At 44.1% G+C, this 22,326-nt stretch overlaps 1 protein-coding gene across 1 annotated transcript in view; it reads left to right on the forward strand.

Moving 5' to 3' along the window:
* Window positions 1-14,754, forward strand: part of lemd3 (LEM domain containing 3) — a 52,879-nt gene extending 38,125 nt beyond the window's left edge. The window contains exons 10-13 of the mRNA XM_033038233.1: window positions 4,515-4,596; window positions 5,136-5,241; window positions 5,396-5,474; window positions 13,647-14,754. Coding sequence (XP_032894124.1) covers window positions 4,515-4,596; window positions 5,136-5,241; window positions 5,396-5,474; window positions 13,647-13,810 — 431 coding nt within the window. The 3' untranslated portion in view covers window positions 13,811-14,754. The remainder of the gene's footprint in view (window positions 1-4,514; window positions 4,597-5,135; window positions 5,242-5,395; window positions 5,475-13,646) is intronic.
* The last annotated feature ends 7,572 nt before the right edge of the window (window positions 14,755-22,326 follow it).

Consider the following 22,326-nt stretch of genomic DNA (forward strand, 5'->3'; position numbering starts at 1 on the left):
AATTTGGTTTACAAATCCCCATTTGCACTTTAAGAAGTAGTGAACAATCTAACTTTTTAATGGAAAACGGCAGTAAATTGAATGTCGGGTTCAAGTTTGTTTCACATGGTTTATGTAACTGATCCAACCATTCTGGTCTTTTAGACACTAATGCTGCTTCAGCAATTTCACAATGCTCACAGTGCATAAGGTGGCCATTTGAACTTTCACATCCATACTGGCTGAATACAGGAGAAATCCATTCCATCTTCCTTTCCCCAAAGCTATGTTAATTCTTTGCAAATAATTACCCAGTTCCCTTCTGAATGTTAGTTGAATCTGCCTTCAGCACTGTCACAGGCACAGATAAACTGTGCCTGACTTCAACTTATTGACAACTTATATTCATTGTATTCATTCATATAGACTGTAGTGTATAGTCTGTCCCCTGTGATTAAGACAGAGATTGAGAAAGGGGAGAGAGATTGTCCAAGTGAATTTGGGTGCCAGGATGGAAGTTATTAGTAAAGTTGATAAAATAGATGGGTTCTGTGCAGGAGACATCTGTAATTCAATTGTCGAAGGAGCTGGGGAGTGGTGCCACTGTATATTTGACACAAGGAATTACAGAAAGGATGTGGAAACTTTGAAAAGGTTATGGAAGAGGTTTATCAGAATGCTGCCTGGACTAGGGGGTATTAGCCACCAGGTGAGGTTGGACAAACTTGGATTGTTTTCTCTAGAACATTGGTGGCTAAGGGAAGAGTTGATAAAAGTATCTAAAATTAGGAAAAGCATAGGTAGAATAGTCCGTCATAAACTTTTTCCTGGGTTAGAAGTATCAAAGACCAGAGGGCATGATTTTAAAATGAAAGGGGGCAAAGTTTAAAGGAGATGCAAGGGACAAGTTTTTCTGCCTGGAATGTGCCAGGGGTGTTGGTGGCAATATAAGAGGCATATAAGAGGCTTTTAGATAGGCACACTGATATGAATGAATTAATGAATCTGTTTATTGTCATTGCACATGATACAACAAAATTTAAAAGTCAATCCCACGGTGCGATTCAGGGATATGTAGGGAATGGGGGAGTGTGGATCATATGTAGATGAGATTAATTTAGCTTGGCATCATGTTTGACACAGACATTGTGGGCTGAAGTTCCTGTGCTGTACATGAATGAATGAATAAGTTTATTGGCCAGGTATTCACAAACAAGGAATTTGCCTTGGTGCTCCGCCCACAAATGACAACATGACATATAGTGACAGTTAAGAATGATACCTTAAACATTAATGTAATGTGTTGGTTACATGTTCCATGTAACCAACACAAAGAGAGACTTTGCACAGCTAAATGGTTTCTTCCATGTTACCCAACCCCAGATCACCCTGAAATTATATGAAAAATGAAATATTTTTTCTGGAGCGTCAGAAATCCGGGCGAGAACTGATAGAAGTATATAAGATAGCGGTGGCACAGTGGCGCAACTGTAGAACTGCTGCCTCGTAGGATCGGAGACCTAGGTTCAGTTCTGCCCACACGTGCTGCCTGTGTGGCGTTTGCGTGTTCTTCCTGTAACCATGTGGGTTTCCTCCCGGGTGCTCCATTTTCCTCCCACCTCCTGAAGATGTGTGGATTTGTAGGTTAATTGGCCTCTAAATTGCTCCTTGTGTCTCTAGAGCATTGGTGACTAATGGAAGAGCTGAAAAGTATATAAAATTGTGAAGTATAGATAGAATAGTTAGTCTACCATGTGCAGAGTGTATGAGAATGTGCGATAGCATAGAACAAGTGTAAATGGGTAATCGATGGTCAGCGAGGACTCGGGCTAAAGGGCATGTTTCCTTGCTGTATCTTTAAACTCAACTGTACAGTAAACCCTCATTTTAACGGACCCTTTAATAACTGAATTCAGTTAGTGGGGAGGGACCGGTCAACCCATCCTCAGCTCGCACTGTCTCCCTGGCCACTTAGAGCCCCAGCTCCTGACATCACCCCCGATTCGCAAGGTGCACCAGCGACCCCTTCACCCATCGCATAATCTGTTGACCCAGATGTTGTTGCTACTCACATTGTAGCCCCTCACAATCCATTAACACAGATGTTGTTGCTACGCACATTATTGTCTTCAGTTGCCGCTACTTACAGGACACGCTCGGTTACCGTGGGGCTCCTTCCTCTTTCTTCTTTCCCCACACCACGGAGTCAACGTCATATTCCACCTTGGAATCAGCAGCAGGTGAGAGGGGCGGGAGCCCCACGGTGACAGAGCGCATCCAGTCAGTGGCAGCGGCATGAAGAAAGCGGGTCCGGTCGGGGGCCACAATATGAGCCTCACCAACAGCTGCATCAATGGTGAACAAGGGCTCACTGGTGCAGACCAGCGGCATCGGGGCCTAGTTTAAAGGACAAAGTGCTGGACTAATTCAGCAGACTGAATCAGTCTGAAGAAGGGTCCTGATGTCGCATATTCAGCGATGCTGCATAACCTGCTGAGATACTCCAGCACTTTGTGTCCTTTTGTTTATTAAACACCATTTGCACTTTAATTTAGTTTAGAGACACATCGCGGAAACAGGCCCTTCGGCCCACTGAGTCTGCACTGATCCCCGCACACTAAAACGATCCAACACACAGCAGGGACAATTTACAAAGTTAACAAGCCAATTAACCTACAAACCTGTACACCTTTGGAGTATGGGAGGAAAACAGTGCTCCCGGAAAAAAACACACACAGGTCACGGCGAAAACGTACAAACTCCATGCAGACAGCATCTGTAGTCAGGATCATACCTGGGTCCCTGGCACTGTAAAGGCTCTTTCCCGAGTTACTCACAAACTCTCCCGTGTTTTCCCCTTGATTTGAACTCTGATAATTACGGTAATAGCCATTCGTAGGTACTCGGGGCTATTTTTTTTTATTACTCATGGACATTTCTCAACGTTGAAGAAATGTTCCAACTTACCTGATGCCCTGAGTTCGTACGGCTGGCATTACGAGCCGCTAGAAAACATCTACGGACTCGCTAAGGACATTCCCCGAGTTCGAATGAAGGGGAAAACTCGGGAGAGTTCGTGTGTAACTCGGGAAAGTGGGACAGAGCCTTAAGGCAGCAACTTTACCTCTGCGCCACCTCTGTTTCAACTACATACAAAGATAACACCTTACTTGGTTATAACGGACAATCGACAATAACGAGTGTCATTCTCCCCCTCGCCCTCTTTGTGCTGCAATCCATCAACTATTTTTTTGTCCTGTTATTCGTTAGTGTTTTCATTGGTGGGGAGGGGAGCTTTTTCCTTGGCGAGGATTACTGTCCATACGAGTGACATAGATGGAGTAGACAGATCCATTTTTCCTGGGTGGAAATGTCAAAGGCTCGAGGGCAGAGGTTTAAGGTGGAGGGCAAAGTTTACAGGAGATGTGTGGGACAAGTCTTTTGCCTGGAATGTGCTGCCAGGTGTGGTAGTGGAGGCAGATGTGATAGTAGCATTTAAAATGCTTTTATATAGGCCCATGAATATGTGGGGAATGGACTAATATTGATCATGTGCAGGCGGAGGAGATTTGTTTAATTTGACATCGTGTTCAGCATGGATATTTTAAGCCGAAGGGCCTGTTCCTGTGCTGTACTACTGTGTTTATGTATTTGATTTGGAGTAATTTTGTGACTTTGAATTGTTCTTTGAGATTTCCTTGTGCTGCAATCCCTCAGCTACTTTTTTTTGGTCCCGTTATGTTAGTGTTTTCATTGGTGGGGAGGGGGGCTTGTTCCTTGGTAATTAAAAAAAAAATAATTCCAGTTTAAAGTAAAAAATTAACTTTGAGGTCCAGATCCAAAAGGATATAGTGGGCGACTACCATCTGGTATTGTTTAACTACAACGTGATGTAGAATACTTTTGTGTACCCTAAGTAAGTTCTAGTCACTTAAATTACTTTTAATTTAACGTAGTTAGGTAAAAGTTCCAAGAATTATGTACTTCAGCCTTTATTTTCTTTGCTCCAGAAGATATGTTAGACTACAATCATCACTTGTCATCTTGTTCTGATGGGTATTCCTCAAGTTCAGTAACAGAAGCTGCTTTGTGAAATAGTTCTTGCTTGTTAACCCTAATGGCAAGTGGCTACAGATATTTTGCCAATGAACTGTAAGAAACAATTAGGGATGACTTTCTCTGTATTCTTAGATGCGAACAATTATGAATTTAATGTTATGCAGTATTCAGGGGTAAAAAGTGTCAAAACTCTAATGCTGGCTGAGACTGCTTGTAGTGGTGACGACCAGTGTTAACTTGACAGCAGTCTTTAGGAACTCATCTGTCAGTACATTTACCTTTATTCATTGAAACATGCATTCCAAGCAACCGTTTATTTTCCCCCTAATCAAATGAAAACCCGCCTTAAATTAGCTGATTTGAAAATGTTTCATTTTAAATAGTTTGTACTGTCATGACGGTAATGTTGCAGAAATTTATTTTAAGAAGCTATGTACTTTTAGTATACCATTAAATTATGAGTTTTTCTTGCATAGCTTTCCATCTTGATGGTAGAAATTCACCACCTAACAGTTTGACGCCCTGTTTAAAGATCCGCAACATGTTTGACCCAGTCATGTAAGTATTTGATGCATTAGTTGTTTTACTGATTGGTGTTCAAGTGACCAGAATTGCATCCAAATTTTTCAGGTACATATAGATAGCTGGTTATATGTAGATAAAAATAAAGACTGGCAAATCCTAACTCAAAGCTTTTTCTTTGTAATTGGGTTGACAGTTTTTGAAGTTGATCAATTTAGAGTTCAATATCAAAGCCAAAGTGAGAATTCCAAATTCTGAGCAGGAAGTTGAATATTTTGCTGTTGGGTTAATGTTGTTTCAACTATTTCTCTGATATTGCCTTGCAATGTCATTTACATTGTCATTTACATAGGAAAGTGGGTTTGTGGCTATGTTAATGAACATTTTTACATCAGGGGTAAAAAGGGAATGGAAAAAGATGGGTGCCTATTAATGTAAATGTTATAGTACACACATTTGGTCTACAAATGAAAAACCAAGTGTTCCCACCACCCATGAACATTTACCAGTTACTTTTTATTATTCTGAAAATCAATTTTTTTAATGCTAGTGTTTATATTTTCTGTATTTTGCAGGGAGCTTGGAGATGATTGGCATGTTGCGATCCAAGAAGCAATTCTGGAAAAATGTAGTGACAATGAGGGAATTGTTCACATTGCAGTAGATAAAAACTCACGTGAGGTGTGTACCATCTTTTTAACAAACAGATAATCTGATCTAATGTTCATGTCTTGAGTGTGTGCCCAATTAGTTTACCTGAATGTTTTCTTATAATTGATATGGTTTCCTTGTCTTTGTTCACATGCTATAATTTCCTCTGCGCTCTCTACTACAGGGTTGTGTCTATGTAAAGTGTCTCTCTCCAGAATATGCTGGCAAGGCTTTTAAAGCACTTCATGGCTCGTGGTTTGATGGTAAGATGTTTTAAAATCACTTTCACACATTTAAGTTTCACTTTTAAGGTACAATATACAGCAGAGTAATAACAAAGGACATTTATTGTCACATACACCAATTGGTGCAGTGAAATTTGAGTTGCCATGCAGCACACAAACACCACACTTTAGAATTTAACATAAAGAAACATCCCCCCCCCCCCCCCCCCCCCCCCCCCAGCGGAATCAGCGTTTCCCACTGTGAGGAAAGGCACCCAAGTTCAGTCTCTTCCTCTGTTCACCCGTGGTCGGGGCCTATTGAGGCCTCTGCAGTCGCAGCTATGGCGGCCCCATGTTTTCAGGCCTGCGAACGGAAGAACGCTCTCAGTGGCCCGGAGCCTCCGAATCGGCCGCTTCCTAGCGGCTCCCGAAGTCCACAGGTCAAGCTGGGCGGGGATTCAATGCTGGCGACCCCTGCTAGAGATCCCAGGCTCCGCGATGTCAAAAGTCAGCGCCGCCAGCGGCTGAAAGCTCCCACCGCCCGCGGCTGGTAGCTCCACAGACCACAGCTCCACGGTGTTGAAGTCAGCAGTCACAGCACTCCGGAGCTCCAACACGGCGATTCCCAGCAAGGCATCGCTCACTCCGTGATGGAATCCCATGCTGTGCCGCTGCTGATGCTGAAACTCTGGCCGGTCTCCGGCAGGAAAGGCCGCGCCAATCCAGATGGTAGGCCGTGAGGAGGGGGAGAAGATGCGGCTCGGAGGATAGGATGCATCCTCGACCAGGAAGTGACTAAGAGAAACAAACTTTAAAACAGACTAAAAATAACAAAAAGAATGAGAGGACAAACAGCTGTGAGTAGTGGCTGAAATTGCATCACATGTTGGCATCCAGTGCCATGCTTGAGGGCTCTCACTTAACTTTTTTTCCCTGTTGCCAGCCGGGCAACCTTGGGAGCTTTTTAGGTTGCCAAATTACAGTTTAGGTGGTCATTTAAGATGGTTTGCATGACGCGTGCTATAATGTGCTCGGCCGAAGTGAGTTACCAGTCGGAATTATGCTCAATGAAGCATTCGCATATTATTTCTGCTTCAAATAAAGTCACAAACTAAACATATTCACCAATCAAGACATGATGTATACCACAATGACATGCAGCAAAATTATAATACAGTATCTCAACTCTTTTTACACATTGCAATTAATGCAATTTCTATTAGTTCTTTCCACTTCCAAACAAAAATGTGGTTGGATTATTCAGCGTTGGATCAACCTGTGTCAATAAAACCTGAACCATGGTAACATATATGCTTAACCATGCACCCTAGATTGATGCAAGCGTGTTTTCTGTGAAGGAGCGAAAATAGTAAGATTAAACGAGAATTTACCAGTTTGAAGTTTGATCTTGATTTTATGAGGAGTTACGATGAGCGATCACGCGAAGAAGGGCCGTCCGTGTGCGTGCGCGTCAATCTTCAAAGCAGCGGTGTTAAATCACATAAAAAAGACCTGAGAATAGTAAGATTGTGAAAAACTTGAACTTCCATATGACCTTGATAATATGAGGGTGGGAGCGGTGGGCACGTAATCGCTCATCGTAACTCCTCATAAAATCAAGATCAAACTTCAAACTGGTAAGTTCTCGTTTAATCTTACTATTTTACTTCGGAGTCACGTGAGTGACTACGTGAAGATTTCAAAGCTCTGTGATTTTACGCCGGTTACGAATCCAAGCGGCACACACTGAATGGATTGACCATGGATGCGTGTAATCATTAAAGCATTCAGACATGTAGTTAAGTAAAGAAACTGATGCTTTAAATGAAAGAAAAGTTTAAAAAAAAGTTACCCCTCCCAACCTTCGGGGGAAACTAAGGGACAGAACTTAAAATGGTATGTGCAAACACCCCCAGTCCGGTTATGGGTTTGTTATAAAAACCGGTGGACCGTTATTTCATTCGTCCATCCTGCAGCTACTAGGATGTCGTTAAGGGGCACGTCCATAGCTCTTGCTGCCGACGTAGATGCAGCCCTGGTGGAGTGAGATTTAACGATATAAATGTTCACTCCTGCTACCGCCATTACCTCATTTGACCATCTGGAGATGATTTGAGTTGATACCTTCTGATGTGGTTTTTAATGGCTGATGAAGACCGACTGTTCTGAGCCTCTGAGGTTCTCCGTAACTCTCAGATAGTGGTGTTAGTACGTTACCACACACACAACCGTTGGTCCTCTGGATATGCCAAGAACTGGATCTCCATCCCTGGCATTCCTGGCCTGCTCTGTTTTATCAGGTTCCTGATTAGGAATGTTATGTTGTTCATATTGGTGGTCATGTAGTCCAACTGTAACTTTTGCAGTGTCTGGACTCTTTGTCAGCATACCACCTTCAGGGTTAGTTATAGGCGGTCCCCACTGTCAAAGTAGGGTTAGTACCACGCTCGCATCCCATGTGTCCGTGTAGCTTGGCCTTGGAGGTATTAAGTTGTAAATTCCCTTCATGAATTTTGTTGTAAAGGGGTGCTTTCCTATCGACCTGTGCCCTGCTTCCAGCATCAGATAGGAGGAGAGTGCGCCTCTGGCACTATAGATTGCACTATAACTTTGTTTATAGTTATGGTACAGAGTTGATAGGAACTCCAAGACATCCGTTATCCGAACTGTGTTGTATTTGTTCGGACAGTCCTATGCCTTGACATGGCCTCCTCAGAATCTGCAGACCAACAAGTTAATACGTTCATGTAGTGGATGATTGCTCCCTGTAACTGGGTTCACTAGGAGGTCCCTGCTCTTGGGTACAGCCATAACTGGCTGGACTATAATTCCCAAATTTTTTGGGAACCAGGCTTGAGTAGGCCAATCTGGCACTACCAATATGCCTGTGGCTTAGTCTTGCTTGATTTTGGTCAAGCATCGGTTTGTGAGACAAATTGGCGGAAAGCATACATAAACATTCCTCCCCAATTGAGGGAGAAAGCATCCACTGCCTTTGCTCCTGGATCCTGCTCGCAGGACACATATCTGGGTAACTGATGGTTTGGTCTAGATGCAAACAGATCAATATCTGGTATGCCAAATCGTGTAGTTATTTCGTTAAATACTGCCCGATTCAACATCCATTCTGTGTTGTTATTAAACATTCGTGATCCAGCATCTGTCACCGTGTTATATCTACCTCATAGATAGACCGCTGTAACCCAAATATTCCTCTCGATACACCAGTGCCAAATGAGGTTCGACAATCTGTCGCATGATACAGATTTTACACCACCCTTGTGATTGATATATGCCACCGCAGTGGTGTTATCAATCTGAATTTGAACAAGCACAGGTTGCATATCGCTACAGAAAACCTCGAGTCCATATAGTGCCCCCAAAAATTCTGGGTAATTGATTCCCTGTGTTGGGGAATTACAGACTCCTGCTCATTCCATCTGCCCCCACAGCTCTAGACTGTGTTTGTGGCTCCCCATCCTTAGCCGCTAGCATAGGTCTGAACCACCGATGGCTTTCGAGCAAAATTTCCCTTGAGCTGTATCTCGTTCGTTATCCACCATAGTTTATCAACAATGGCCTCTGCTGGTAATCCATAGTTTTGCCAATTTGGCCTGCATGTAATCTGAGTGTTCGTTCCTTTGCTCGCTGTAAATTCTGGTAATGCAAAGGCCCGTGACGTACTGCTGGAAATGCAGGTACTATTTGCCAATTAAACTCCCTGTTTGCCTGATAGATGGCTAGTATTTGACTATCAGGTCTTACTTAATCTTGTTGTTTGCCCCTAGGCAAAGTCACCAACATATTTACTGTTTTTAATAGTAAATCCTAGGTAATCAATTACCCTTGTAGGTGTCAATTTTGATTTAACTGGATGGATGAGGTAACCAATTCTTTCAAACAGGGTTTTGGTTTGCTTTGACTGATGCTTCTGCCAATTCTTGGTAACTCCAAATTGAAAATGTCCTCCAAATATGCCATTACTATGTGGTTTTGAGACCTTAGTAGTCCCAGAATTGGTTTCCGTAGTTTAGTCAATAGTCTAGGAGCTGCTGTCAATCCATTTGGCAGAGCCATGCCATCCAGTTAAACTTCAAATATCTCCTGTTCTTTGTGAATAGACACCGCATAGTATGCATCTTTGAGGTTGATGCATGCCATGTGACCATTTTATAGGAAGCTCCTATAAAACAGTTGTTAGACCATAACACAATTTTACTGTTCTGAAAGTCTATACTGCACAAATGAGTTAAACCTGGATGAAGTGACATCCTCCATCTGTCACCTGTCCTGGAAAGCAATCCTGCCCATAATACTGGGCCTGCCTCGAAGACAACTCCGGTCCGAGTTCTAAGTCTGCTTGGAACCTATGTATGTTGTGCAGTAAAATAATCACATGTTGTTATCTGTTTTTTAAAACCAGATCTGAAATTCATGTTATTGTCATTTTGAACAAAAACACAAGAGTAAAATTACCAACATGTAACTGGTCCACAATCCCTTTTTTCGGTAAACCCAGACCCACCTACCTCCATGGCTACCGGTGGTCTTGTGGTAAGCCCAAAGGCCCCTGATGCGGGTTCCTTTTCTCTCCTTGATTGGGAGTAGGACTGGTAGGGAGTGTGGATTCCATGTTTCTCCTGACCTCTGCTTGGGTCTTGGTCTGAAAACCTTATCATACTGAGCTTGCCTTGTAAGACAATTCTGGCCATAATTCTGAGTCTGCCTTGAAAGACGACTGATCATATTTCCGTGCCCAGCTTTCAAGCTACCACCGGCTTCAGTGAACTGCTTATCCCCTATGGAGGTGTGGGGTGTGTTTGTCGCCTACTGATGAAGTTGGCTTGCCATTGTACCTTGGTTGGTCCGACAGCTTTTGCTTCCTTCTTCTGGTCTTACCTGAAGAGAGGATTCGGCGGCTAGTTTTTCCAATGTCACCCTGATAGCGCTGTTCCCTTGCCGGCATTTGTGCGAATATTCTGCCAACTGCTGGCTCTTGAGGCCATGTGCATGTGCTTCAGTATGTTCATACTTTAAATTCGAGATCAGTTACCTACTGATCACTCACACTCCCCTCCACTGAGAGTGAGATTTGTAGGCAGCCCTGAAAACAGGTGCTGCCGCAGGCCCCTGAGGATACCTGCGCTGACATGGCCCCTCCAGCGGACCTAAATGAGATTCTTGCTTTGGGTCAGACTGAAACTGACTGTGGATGCTCCTCTCCTCAGAGCAGGAGACATTTGTGCAGCCCTGAAACAGGTGCCGCTGCCTGCGGGTTCTCCATAATTCCCGGGCTGATATCTCCCTCCTTTGGAGTATATCATTGTGGAGCACCTCTCCATCAGGTGCTCCATGTGGGTTTTGAACGTTTAAACACGTTACCCATGAAGGAGGTTATCCTCTCCATCCGGGATCCTCCTGGCCTACCCTCCAATTGGGTTTGCCTAGGTACTCCTGGCCCGTTTTGTTTCCCCCATGTGTGAGGCTGCTGGCACGGCCTGCTGTAGAGGCCCGTGCTGATACTGCTCCCTCCTTCGGAGCAGATCATTGTTGGAGCAACTTCTCCATAAGTTGCTCCATGTGGGAGAGTCGTCCTCAGACGCTCTCCGTTGAGGGAGGGTATCACTCTTCCCCGGACTCATCTGAGTCAACGGGTGTCAGACTTGCGGGTGGTTTTTACGTCCCGCAGGACCACCACGGAGCTCCTCCTCCTGCACCGTCTTTCCTGCCGGTTCTGCCGGCGGTAATGCCGGGAACAAGACCGTCGCCCGCTACTGGGAATGCTGCGGTCTTCGGCAGCCGACTTCCCCGCGGACCGTCTCCTCGACATCTGGGCTCTGAAACTACAAAAAGCTTCAAGTCCGAGAGAACGCAGGTAAGTAGTTCAACTTTCCTTACCTGCCGATCCTGACGGTTGGGAGGACTCAGTGCCTCTCCAGTCCGTCATGCGCGTTGCGTTCAGACGTAATGACGCGCACGCAGACGGACGGCCCTTCCTCACGTAGTCACTCACGTGACTCCGAAGTAAAATTACCATGACATGGCCATAGCATGGGTCGTTATTGCTATTGGTACAGAAACACTCTCGCTTCCCACATAATTTATCCATAACAAAATATACAGGTTGCAAGGAAATTTCTAAAGGCACTTTATGATAATAGCTGTTAAAACCGACTATACCCATCTGACAGGTTAAACATTACACTAACTGACAAGAGATGGCCAAAGGACATAACTGCAGCAAATGTTCTTTTGGTAATATGTTTAAATGTGTCAAAACGGCACATTACCGGACATTCAGATTAGATGTACGTGTTGTGAACAGCAATGAAGATACCCAGTTTGTACACCAGATTTAAAAAAAAATATTGGTAAACGCTGTTTTCATCATTCCCACTTCAGAATTAACATCAAAATTTCAACTGAAATATCTCCTGACCAAATTTGTGATGTATATGACCGACTGTAGAAGTAAAACCTGGATAAATCCAACGTATAGTTGTGAATGTTACTCATTAAATAACTACAGTACTGATACTCCATATTAAGAGCATGGATTTGCCGTTAAAATGAATTCTGTAATAACGTATCAACGGTAGCAGTGACAATCGAACACTGCGGTTTTAATGTTTCACGTGTTCACTAAAACAAATAATAACATTGGGAATTAAAACACATTTGATTGCATTCCGTTATCAAACATAGCCAACGTTCGATGTGAAGACATTTCTAGCACAATAGGGTCGGGGGGGGTTGTGAATCGGTGCGGGGTGGATAGATGGCGGCGGGGGTTTGAGAAGGCAATCGGTGCAGAGTGGATGGATTGAGGCAGGTGAATTTAGTACGTGTTGGTTGGAGTATGTAAAATTGTGAGGGGAGAGCACGGGGGATGTCAGTGGTGTTGAATGGGGGGGTCAGTACAGGATGAATGGGAGTAGACAAAAATGCGGGAGAAACTCAGCGGGTGAGGCAGGATCTATGGAGCGAAGGAAATAGGCAACGTTTCGGGTCGTGACCCTTCTTCAGATTGTTCCCCCTATTCTTCTTGAATGGGGGAGTTCAGTACAGGCGGGAATGGGAATCAGTGCGGGATGGAGATAACGGATTTCAGGATGGGGGGGGGGGGTGGAGGGGTGCGTACATGAGAGAGAGAGAGAGAGAGATAGAGGGGGGAAGGGGCAGGTGGAGAGGAAGGAAGGTCAGCGCTCTTCGGACAACATCGCCCCGCTGCCTTGGCCGTCCCTGTATGCCGCCAAGTGCTGCCGCCAAAGGGGGAGGCGATTGGGATCTCCTCGCCACCACCTCCCCATCTCCGCCAGCCAACAGCAAGGTGCGGGGCTGAGCGGTGCAGCTCAAAGATCCTATTGCTACAGGATCTTTGGTGCAGCTGCTTCAGACGGCGGAAGGAGGCCTCTCCCTCCCTCCCTCCTCCCGGCCTCGGCGTGCAGGAGGGTTTGTTTTGAAAGGTCCGTTAGCGGATTTGCAAGCAGAGGCCGCTATCAGGGCGGGCGGGGTGCGGGAAGAGGAGGAGATGGAGCTGCTTCGCGGCCGCTGTGCGGGGCCCGTCATTCGCTCCGACCCTTCATCACCACGCACCTGATATCTTTGCTCTGCAATACAGCCGTCACCGACACGAAACGTCACGTACCTTTTCTCCAGAGATGCTGCCTGACCCGCTGAGTTTCAGTTTTTTGTGTCTTCTATCTTCACTATAAACCAGTATCTGCAGTGCCAAGCCGGGCAAAATGTCTCGGCATTTAGGTTGCCCGGTGGCACTTTGGGTGGTCGTTGGCACCCGGGCAACCGTTAATTTCAAGCCCTGTGCTACAAAAAGTGTGTTGCACATTTGCCTAATTGTATTTCAGCCATATTGGTTGCGTGGAAGTGCAGTGTAGAAAGGACTAGTTTTTACAAACGTAATCGGGAGTATTGTCCGGTGAAAAAAATATTACTTTCAAAATTGTTTCACTCTGCTTTTTCCTTTAATTGCCATCAATGAAAAATAGTATTTTGTATTTAATACTTGATAAAGGCAAGTTACATTTATTTGTAGATAGCAGTTTTTAGATTTTAATAAACTAAAGCAGAGATGGGAAAGCATTTTGTAGTCATTTATTGCTAAGTATGCAGAATGTTGCTCTTTTGTGCACTAGGTATTTTGGAAACTTGTTTGAAGTTTTATTTAAGTAACTTTTTTTTTTTCTCTTTCAGGAAAGTTAGTGACTGTAAAATATCTGAGACTAGATCGCTACCATTATCGTTTCCCTCAGGCGGTCCATTGCAACACTCCATTAAAACCGTCAAATAGGTATATGAATTCAATGTCACATCTGCGACTTCTAACCAACACAGCTAACTCCCAAGGACCCTCGTGAGACCCCACCTACTCCTGCCAGTATTGCTATGCTGTACCAGGAGAAGTCTTGCTTGAATGCTCTGTCTTCCTTTTTATTGCTTTTATATGTACACTTTTTGTATTATATGGACTGCATCTTTTGTGTCAAGATGCTAGGAAGCTGAAGAAAATTTCCAAAGGAGCTATCTGTAGCATTGGTATATTGGCATAAAAAATAATTGTGTAGACGCAACATGAGGCACGCCTCTCGTACAATGATTAATTCTTGATCTTTCGACTGGGCACAAACATTTAATTTACTGAAAGTTAAGAATTATGTTTTTAGGTACATTAATTATTAATCATGTAGATTAAGTCCAAACAGTATTTGACCATGGTTATATGAAAGGACCTCATAATTAACTTGACTACTCAAAACTTTTCCATTTTGGAGTTTTGATTTGCCTGTGGTTCAAAGTAAATCCATACAAGTAACTTAGCACAGGATTGCCATCCAACAACTAACGATAGTATAGTAGGGAGACTATTTGAGTAATGACATGGGGAGAGTACACAGAAAAGCGAGGGTGCATTTCAACAGTTTTAAGCAAATGTGAACACCACTAAGAATAGCTTTATGATGTAGCTGTTCGCTTACCGATAAAATCTGATTTTTATTTTGTACACTAAACATGTCTGGATTAAATACGGATAAAAGTAGTGCTATCATGCAGAAAGGAGAAAACCAGCAGTGTCGTATAATGAGTATAAATTTGCAGAATGACAGAAGATTACTGCAGAATAATGCACATAAGATAGTTATATATTTTGATTAGCTAATCAGTCCCTCATTATTAGGTAAATAGAAGCAGCCTATATGATGGAATATTTTCCAAAAATGAGCATAGTTTCACATATTACCTAATCCTGCTTTTATTTACTTTTATTCTGAGTTTGGTAATCTGCAGTGAAGAGCGTGGAATTGCACAAATGCACAATGTACTCAGAGTAAACATGATGCACACTGCCTGCAGCAGAGCCTCACTGTGCCTTACCTCTGTGCTTGAACAGGAATGTAGTTTAATCCCAGTTTTAAAGTGTTCCACTTAAAAATCTGAAGTTTCCATACAGCTTTTGTTGCACTTTGGTTAAAAAGAAGTTGTACCACAAATAAAGCAAGGAAACTTGCTGTTCCATGTGTGCATTGTGTGATGGTGATACTGTTCATGTTGGGCCAATCCTTGGTGCATCTGATTGTTGATCTGTTGTAAGAGTGAAAGTATGTGAATGTGGCATATTCCATTAAGGGCCACTACTTGATACAGATGCATCTTTGAATTTTCCAGCTTCTCTGATGTATTTCATTTTATGTAAACATTGTACATTTATATATTGTAATATGTACCATTATCCATCTTATTTTGCTTATAACTGTTAAGATTGACAATATCCCAACCTGCAAGACAGATGGGAAGGTGTATAATATCCAGAAGTTCAAACAGTTCAGATGTTTAATGTAATTTGTCATTTGTCTTGTAAAAACAACTCTAATTAAAGGTTTACTAGGGGTTTTTAAAATGCCGGTATTTGTGTATATTGCTTGCAATCTTTGTTTTAGTTACAACCTTCAAAGTAAAACATTTCTAAATTATTATACAATGATTGCTGAACAACTTTTTTCTAAGAAGAAAAATCAGCAGTGAAATTGCATTTCAATTGCACCTCAAAGCACTTCATAACCAATACAATTACTTTCAAGAAATCTGTTTGACCATATGTAACAGGCAACTTTTGTATAGCCATGCCTCTAATACTGTTAATGACTAAATGACCATGCATTTATGGAGGTAACTGAGATTGATTGGGAGAATTTAATACTTTGAATAATCACTGAACTGCTGATTTTTCTAATTTCCAATGGACATAAAGTCAAACTTTCCTCATAAGCCAACCCCTTTTATCCCAGTACTCAGCATAGTGAATGCTCTTCAATAATAATAATAATAATACATTTTATTTATGGGCGCCTTTCAAGAGTCTCAAGGACACCTAAGAGTCTCAAGGACACCTAAATGTAATTATTCCTCCTTAAATAAAGGGATCAAAACTATGCTCCAGATATGGTTATGCCATACATTTTCCATATGTCATCCCTCTTTGACAATAAAGTTTCATTCCTTTTTGCCTTCCTAATTATTTATTTCGTCAGCCGGCTAATTTTCTGTTTAAAGTAGGAGGAAACCACAACCCAACAGCTTTCTTTTGAGTTTCACAATTTAATCTTTTTTTTTAATCAACTTTCCAGATTATGCTACATCTCTAAAATGTCTGCCTATTTCCTTATCTCTGCATTAATCCTTTGAAAACTCTGTGCATGTTCCTTCCTCTCCTGTCTTTGTATTATTAACAATTTTTTGCTGCTGTGGAAGTTATGTTCCACGTACCCTTGTGAAAGACTGATGTTATGCAAATTGATACAGAAGTGCTACAGTGCACATGTAAATTTGTCATTAGAAGCGGAGACCACTTGGGAGCTCCACAGAGCCCAAGGGCGTAGGTGGGCTAAAATAATTGCTTTAAGGAGTTGCTTTAAGAATTGCTTTAAGAATTGTCAAGGAGTGCCAATATTTATATCAGAAGATTTTAGATTCACGCTGAGCCATTGTTTAGCAGAAGAACTGCAAAGTTGTGCTGTGTTGGGGATCTCTTTGGAAGTAGAATTTGATTATACAATTATCAGTGAAAATATCATAAATGGGAACTTTAGTTTTGTGTGCTTAGCTGTATGTGTTCATTGCAAAGAATGCCCATGCAGTGAAGTCATTCGACAAAATATTTGAGAATGTTACAAGGCAAACTGGAGTCACGTTTTCCTACTTAAAACACATCATTGGTTCCTTACAACAGAAGCATGTTTTTGGCAACTCTCTATTGAAGCTACATTATTTAAAGACCCACTTCATGTGTTCTGCTACGGAACACTCTGGGCAAGGGCCTGCCTCTTATCACTGTAGTGTCTGGTTATCACTTTTCTACCGTGAATGATTGTGCTGATTCAATTGATATGCTGCTGATTCTGCAGAGCAGAAATGTCTCGGCACGTTGAGGAAGGAGGACATGTGGAGTTGGAATTTGTAAACCCTAACGTATATAGCGTATAGGGATCAGGCTTCTATCTCATTCTCCAGGAAGCTTTGATCACTGAGGCTAAGGTTTTCAAAGTGGAAACTGACAAACAGTTCTCCATGTTGGTGCCCATGTTGATTTCCCCGTGCAGATCGTTGTCATGATCATCTTCTGAATCATTTTAGGTACTTATGGTTGATCCATGTTGTATCTGAGTTTGCTGAGCATTACAGCGATAAGAAATTTGACTCTTCTAGTTGTGCAGTGCATGGATTTGTGAATATTTTTGACTTTGTTCGACTGAATATTAATTGGTTAGTGGCACAATGCTTCATATTCTCATTTTGAGTTCAACTCTCTATAATTGGAAATGCTAGTGCAGCTTGAATCTATAAATTGTGGTTGGGCATTGGGAAGAAATGTCTTGTGGTCAATGCCTTTTGTTCATAGACATTCACAGCGGTGTTCCTTCTCTATTTTTGTGTCGAGCAGGTTAAACAATACAAAGCATTTCAATTGCCGCCCCACTGACCATCCGTCCACCGGGACCTCCCACGCATTGCCCGCCGACCCAGACTCTACTGCCCGCGTTCTACCATCGGGTCCGCCGAGCCTCGCCACTCCACTGCCCTCCATCAGCCCGTAGCCGTCGCCTTACTTGCAGCCTGGACTCAGCACCGGGCCTGAAGCCTCCACGCAGCTAACTCCCACTCCCCTGGGTTTGACTGCACTGGGTCCTAGTGCTAGTCTCCCTAACCCTGGTAACCTCAGTGGCTGTTCCACTGGGTCTTCCACATCCCCCTCAAACTATGTGCACCTGCTCTTCCCCACCCACACTACGGTCCTCATACCCCCCTACCCCCTGACCACCCACCAGACATCGCCTCGGCCTCAGTCCACTCACCTGCCCCAACCCCCATCGCTGCCGTATGTTCACCATCCCCCCCTGACCTCCCCCTCTCCGACACCGAATGGTCGGTCCTCAGCAGAGGTCTTATCTTTGTCCCCCTCCGTCCCCACCTCAATGAGTACCGCGCCCACCACGACTTGGAGCTCTTCTACCGTTGCCTCCGCCTCACAGCGTTCTTCCATGGGAAGGAGTCCTCGCCCCCCTATTGATCCCTTTTACCGTCTCCAGCGAACCCCCTCCTCGTGGACCCCCCCCTCATGGCCTTCCGGCTTTAGAACATTTTAATCCAAAACTGCCATCTGGACATCAACCGCCTCAACTTCTCCACTCCCCTGCCTCACTCCAATCTCTCTCCCCCCCTGAACGTACAGCCATCGACTCACTCCGCAACAACCCAGACTGGGTTCTCAAACCCGCCGACAAGGGAGGTGCCGTGGTAGTCTGGCGCGTCGATCTCTACAAAGCTGAGGCCACGCGCCAACTCTCGGACAGCTCCTCCTACTTACCCCTGGACCATGACCCCACTGACGAGCACCAGGCCATTATCTCTAGCACCATCACCGACTTCATCAACTCCCACGCCCTGCCCGACCGAGCCTCCAACCTCATCGTTCCCCAGCCCCGCACAGCCCGATTTTACATTCTCCCCAAAATCCACAAACCTGACTGTCCTGGTAGACCCATTGTCTCTGCCTGTTCGTGCCCTACCGAACTCATTTCCACATACCTTGACTCCATCCTATCCCCCTGGTTAAATCCCTCCCTACCTATGTTCAAGACTCCTCAGACACTCTCCGTCGTCTCCGGGCATTCCATTTTCTCCCAGGATGAGGTGTTCCACATCAGGGCATCGGAAATGTCCTCATTCTTCAGGGAACGAGGGTTTCCCTCCCCTACTATAGATGAGGCTCGCACCAGGATCTCTTCCATACGCCGTAACACTGCTCTCTCTCCCCATCCCCCCACTCGTAACAAAGGCAGAGTCCCCCTAGTCCTCACCTTTCACCCCACTAGCCGTCACATACAACAAATAGTCCTCCATCATTTTCGCCACCTTCAATGTGACCCGACCACTCGCCACATCTTCCCGTCTTCTCCCTCTTTCCGCAAAGACCGCTCCCTCCGTAACTCCCTTGTCAATTCTTCCCTTCCCTCCCGCACCACCCCCTCCCCGGGCACCTTCCCTTGCAACCGCAAGAGATGCTACACTTGCCGCTTTACCTCCCCCCTCGACTCCATTCAAGGACCCAAGGGGATGGGAGCATGAGCAGAGAGACAGAGGGGTGTAAAATGACGGTAGAAGCAATAGGTAGCAAGGTGAAAAGTGAAAGTGGCAGACAGACAAATCCAGGGCAAAAATCTAAAAGGGTCACTTTTCAACCTAATTGGACAAGGGGTAAGAGTGTTGTAAAACAAGCCTGAAGGCTTTGTGTCTCAATGCAAGGAGCATTCGTAATAAGGTGGATGAGTTGAATGTGCAGATAGTTATTAATGAATTGGATGATCAGCCATGATCATATTGAATTGCGGTGCAGGCTCGAAGGGCCGAATGGCCTACTCCTGCACCTATTTTCTATGAATATGATATAGTTGGTATCACGGAGACATGGCTCCAGGGTGACCAAGGCTGGGAGCAGAACATCCAGGGATATTCAATATTCAGGAGGGATAGGCAGAAAGGAAAAGGAGGTGGGGTAGCGTTGCTGGTCAGAGGGGAGATTAACGCAATAGAAAGGAAGGGCATTAGCTTGGAGGATGTGGAGTCGATATGGGTAAAGCCGCGAAACACTAAGGGGCAGAAAACGCTAGTGGGAGTTGTGTACAGGCCACCTACCAGTAGTAGTGGAGTTGGGGATGGCATCAAACAGGAAATTAGAAATGTGTACAACAAAGGTAAAATAGTTATAATGGGTGACTTCAATCTACATATAGATTGGGTGAATCAAATTGGCAGGGGTGCTGAGGAAGAGGATTTCTTGGAATGTATGCGGGATAGTTTTCTAAACCAACATGTAGAGGAACCAACGAGAGAGCAGGCTATTCTAGACTGGGTATTGAGTAATGAGGAAGGGTTAGTTAACAGTCTTGTTGTGCTTGGCCTCTTGGGCAAGAGTGACCATAATATGGTTGAGTTCTTCATTAGGGTGGAGAGTGACATAGTTAATTCAGAAACAAGGGTTCTGAACTTAAAGAAAGGTAACTTTGAGGGTATGAGACGTGAATTGGCCAAGATAGACTGGCAATTGATTCTTAAAGGATTGACGGTGGATATGCAATGGAAGGCATTTAAAGACTACAACAATTGTTCATCCCAGTTTGGCAAAAGAATAAATCAGGGAAGGTAGTGCATTCGTGGATAACAAGGGAAATCAGGGATAGTATCAAAACAAAAGATGAAGCATACAAATTAACCAGAAAAAGCCGCCTACGAGAGGACTGGGAGAAATTCAGAGTCCAGCAGAGGAGGACAAAGGGCTTAATTAGGAAAGGGAAAATAGATTATGAAAGAAAACTCGCAGGGAACATAAAAACTGACTGCAAAAGCTTTTATAGATATGTGAAGAGACAAAGATTAATTTAAAAAAATGTAGGTAGCTTGCAGTCAGAAACAGGTGAATTGATCATGGGGAACAAGGACATGGCAGACCAATTGAATAACTACTTTGGTTCTGTCTTCACTAAGGAAGACATAAATAATCTGCCGGAAATAGCAGGGGACTGGGGGTCAAATGAGATGGAGGAACTGAGTGAAATCCAGGTTAACCGGGAAGTGGTGTTAGGTAACTTGAATAGATTAAAGGCAGATAAATCCCCAGGGCCAGATAGGCTGCATCCCAGAGTGCTTAAGGAAGTAGCCCCAGAAATAGTGGATGCATTGGTGATAATTTTTCAAAACTCTCTAGATTCTGGATTAGTTCCTGAGGGTTGGAGGGTAGCTAATGTAACCCCACTTTTTAAAAAGGGAGAGAGAAAACGGGGAATTACAGACCAGTTAGTCTAACATCGGCAGTGGGGAAAATGCTAGAGTCAGTTATTAAAGATGGGATAGCAGCACATTTGGAAAGTGGTGAAATCATTGGACAAAGTCAGCATGGATTTATGAAAGGTAAATCATGTCTGACGAATCTTATAGAATTTTTCGAGGATGTAACTAGTAGAGTGGATAAGGGAGAACCAGTGGATGGGTTATATCTGGACTTTCAGAAGGCTTTCGACAAGGTCCCACATAAGAGATTAGTATGCAAACTTAAAGCACACGGTATTGGGGGTTCAGTATTGATGTGGATAGAGAACTGGCTGGCAGACAGGAAGCAAAGAGTAGGAGTAAACGGGTCCTTTTCAGAATGGCAGGCAGTGACTAGTGGGGTACCGCAAGGCTCAGTGCTGGGACCCCAGATATTTACAATATATATTAATGATTTGGTCGAGGGAATTGAATGCAACATCTCCAAGTTTGCGGATGACACGAAGCTGGGGGACAGTGTTAGCTGTGAGGAGGATGCTAGGAGGCTGCAAGGTGAGTTGGATAGGTTGGGTGAGTGGGCAAATGCATGGCAGATGCAGTATAATATGGATAAATGTGAGGTTATCCACTTTGGTGGCAAGAACAGGAAAGTAGACTATTATCTGAATGGCAGCCGATTAGGAAAAGGAGATGCAACGAGACCTGCGTGTCATGGTACACCAGTCATTGAAAGTAGGCATGCAGGTGCAGCAGGCAGTGAAGAAAGCGAATGGTATGTTAGCATTCATAGCAAAAGGATTTGAGTATTGGAGCAGGGAGGTTCTACTGCAGTTGTACAGGGCCTTGGTGAGACCACACCAGGAGTATTGCGTACAGTTGTGGCCTCCTAATCTGAGGAAAGACATTGAGAAGGTTCACCAGACTTATTCCTGGGATGGCAGGACTTTCATATGAAGAAAGACTGGATAGACTCGGCTTGTACTCGTTGGAATTTAGAAGATTGAGGGGGAATCTTATAGAAACTTACAAAATTCTTAAGGGGTTGGACAGGCTAGATGCAAGACGATTGTTCCCGATGTTGGGGAATTCCAGAACAAGGGGTCGCAGTTTAAGTTTAAGGGGGGAAGTCTTTTTGGACCGAGATGAGAAAAGTTATTTTCACAGAGTGTGGTGAATCTGTGGAATTCTCTGCCACAGAAAGTAATTGAGGCCGGTTCATTGGCTATATTTAAGAGGAAGTTAGATGTGGCCCTTGTGGCTGAAGGGATCGGGGAGGGGGGGTGGGGTGCAGTCTGCGCCCTAGCGGCATAAACTTTGAATTCTCCAATTTCCGGCAGCCAATGCTGTCTCCTCCCCTTCTCAGCCCTACCTCAGCCCTCGGGCTCATCCTCTTCATTTTTCCTTTCTTCTTCCCCCCCCACCCTCCATCAGTCAGAGGAAGGGTTTCAGCCCGAAACTTTGCCCATTTCCTTCGCTCCATAGATGCTGCTGCACCCGCTGATTTTCTCCAGCACTTTTGTCTACCTTCAATTTTACAGCACCTGCAGTTCCTTCT

Source organism: Amblyraja radiata, chromosome 19 (genome assembly GCF_010909765.2).
Source record: "Amblyraja radiata isolate CabotCenter1 chromosome 19, sAmbRad1.1.pri, whole genome shotgun sequence".
Lineage (NCBI taxonomy): Eukaryota > Metazoa > Chordata > Chondrichthyes > Rajiformes > Rajidae > Amblyraja > Amblyraja radiata.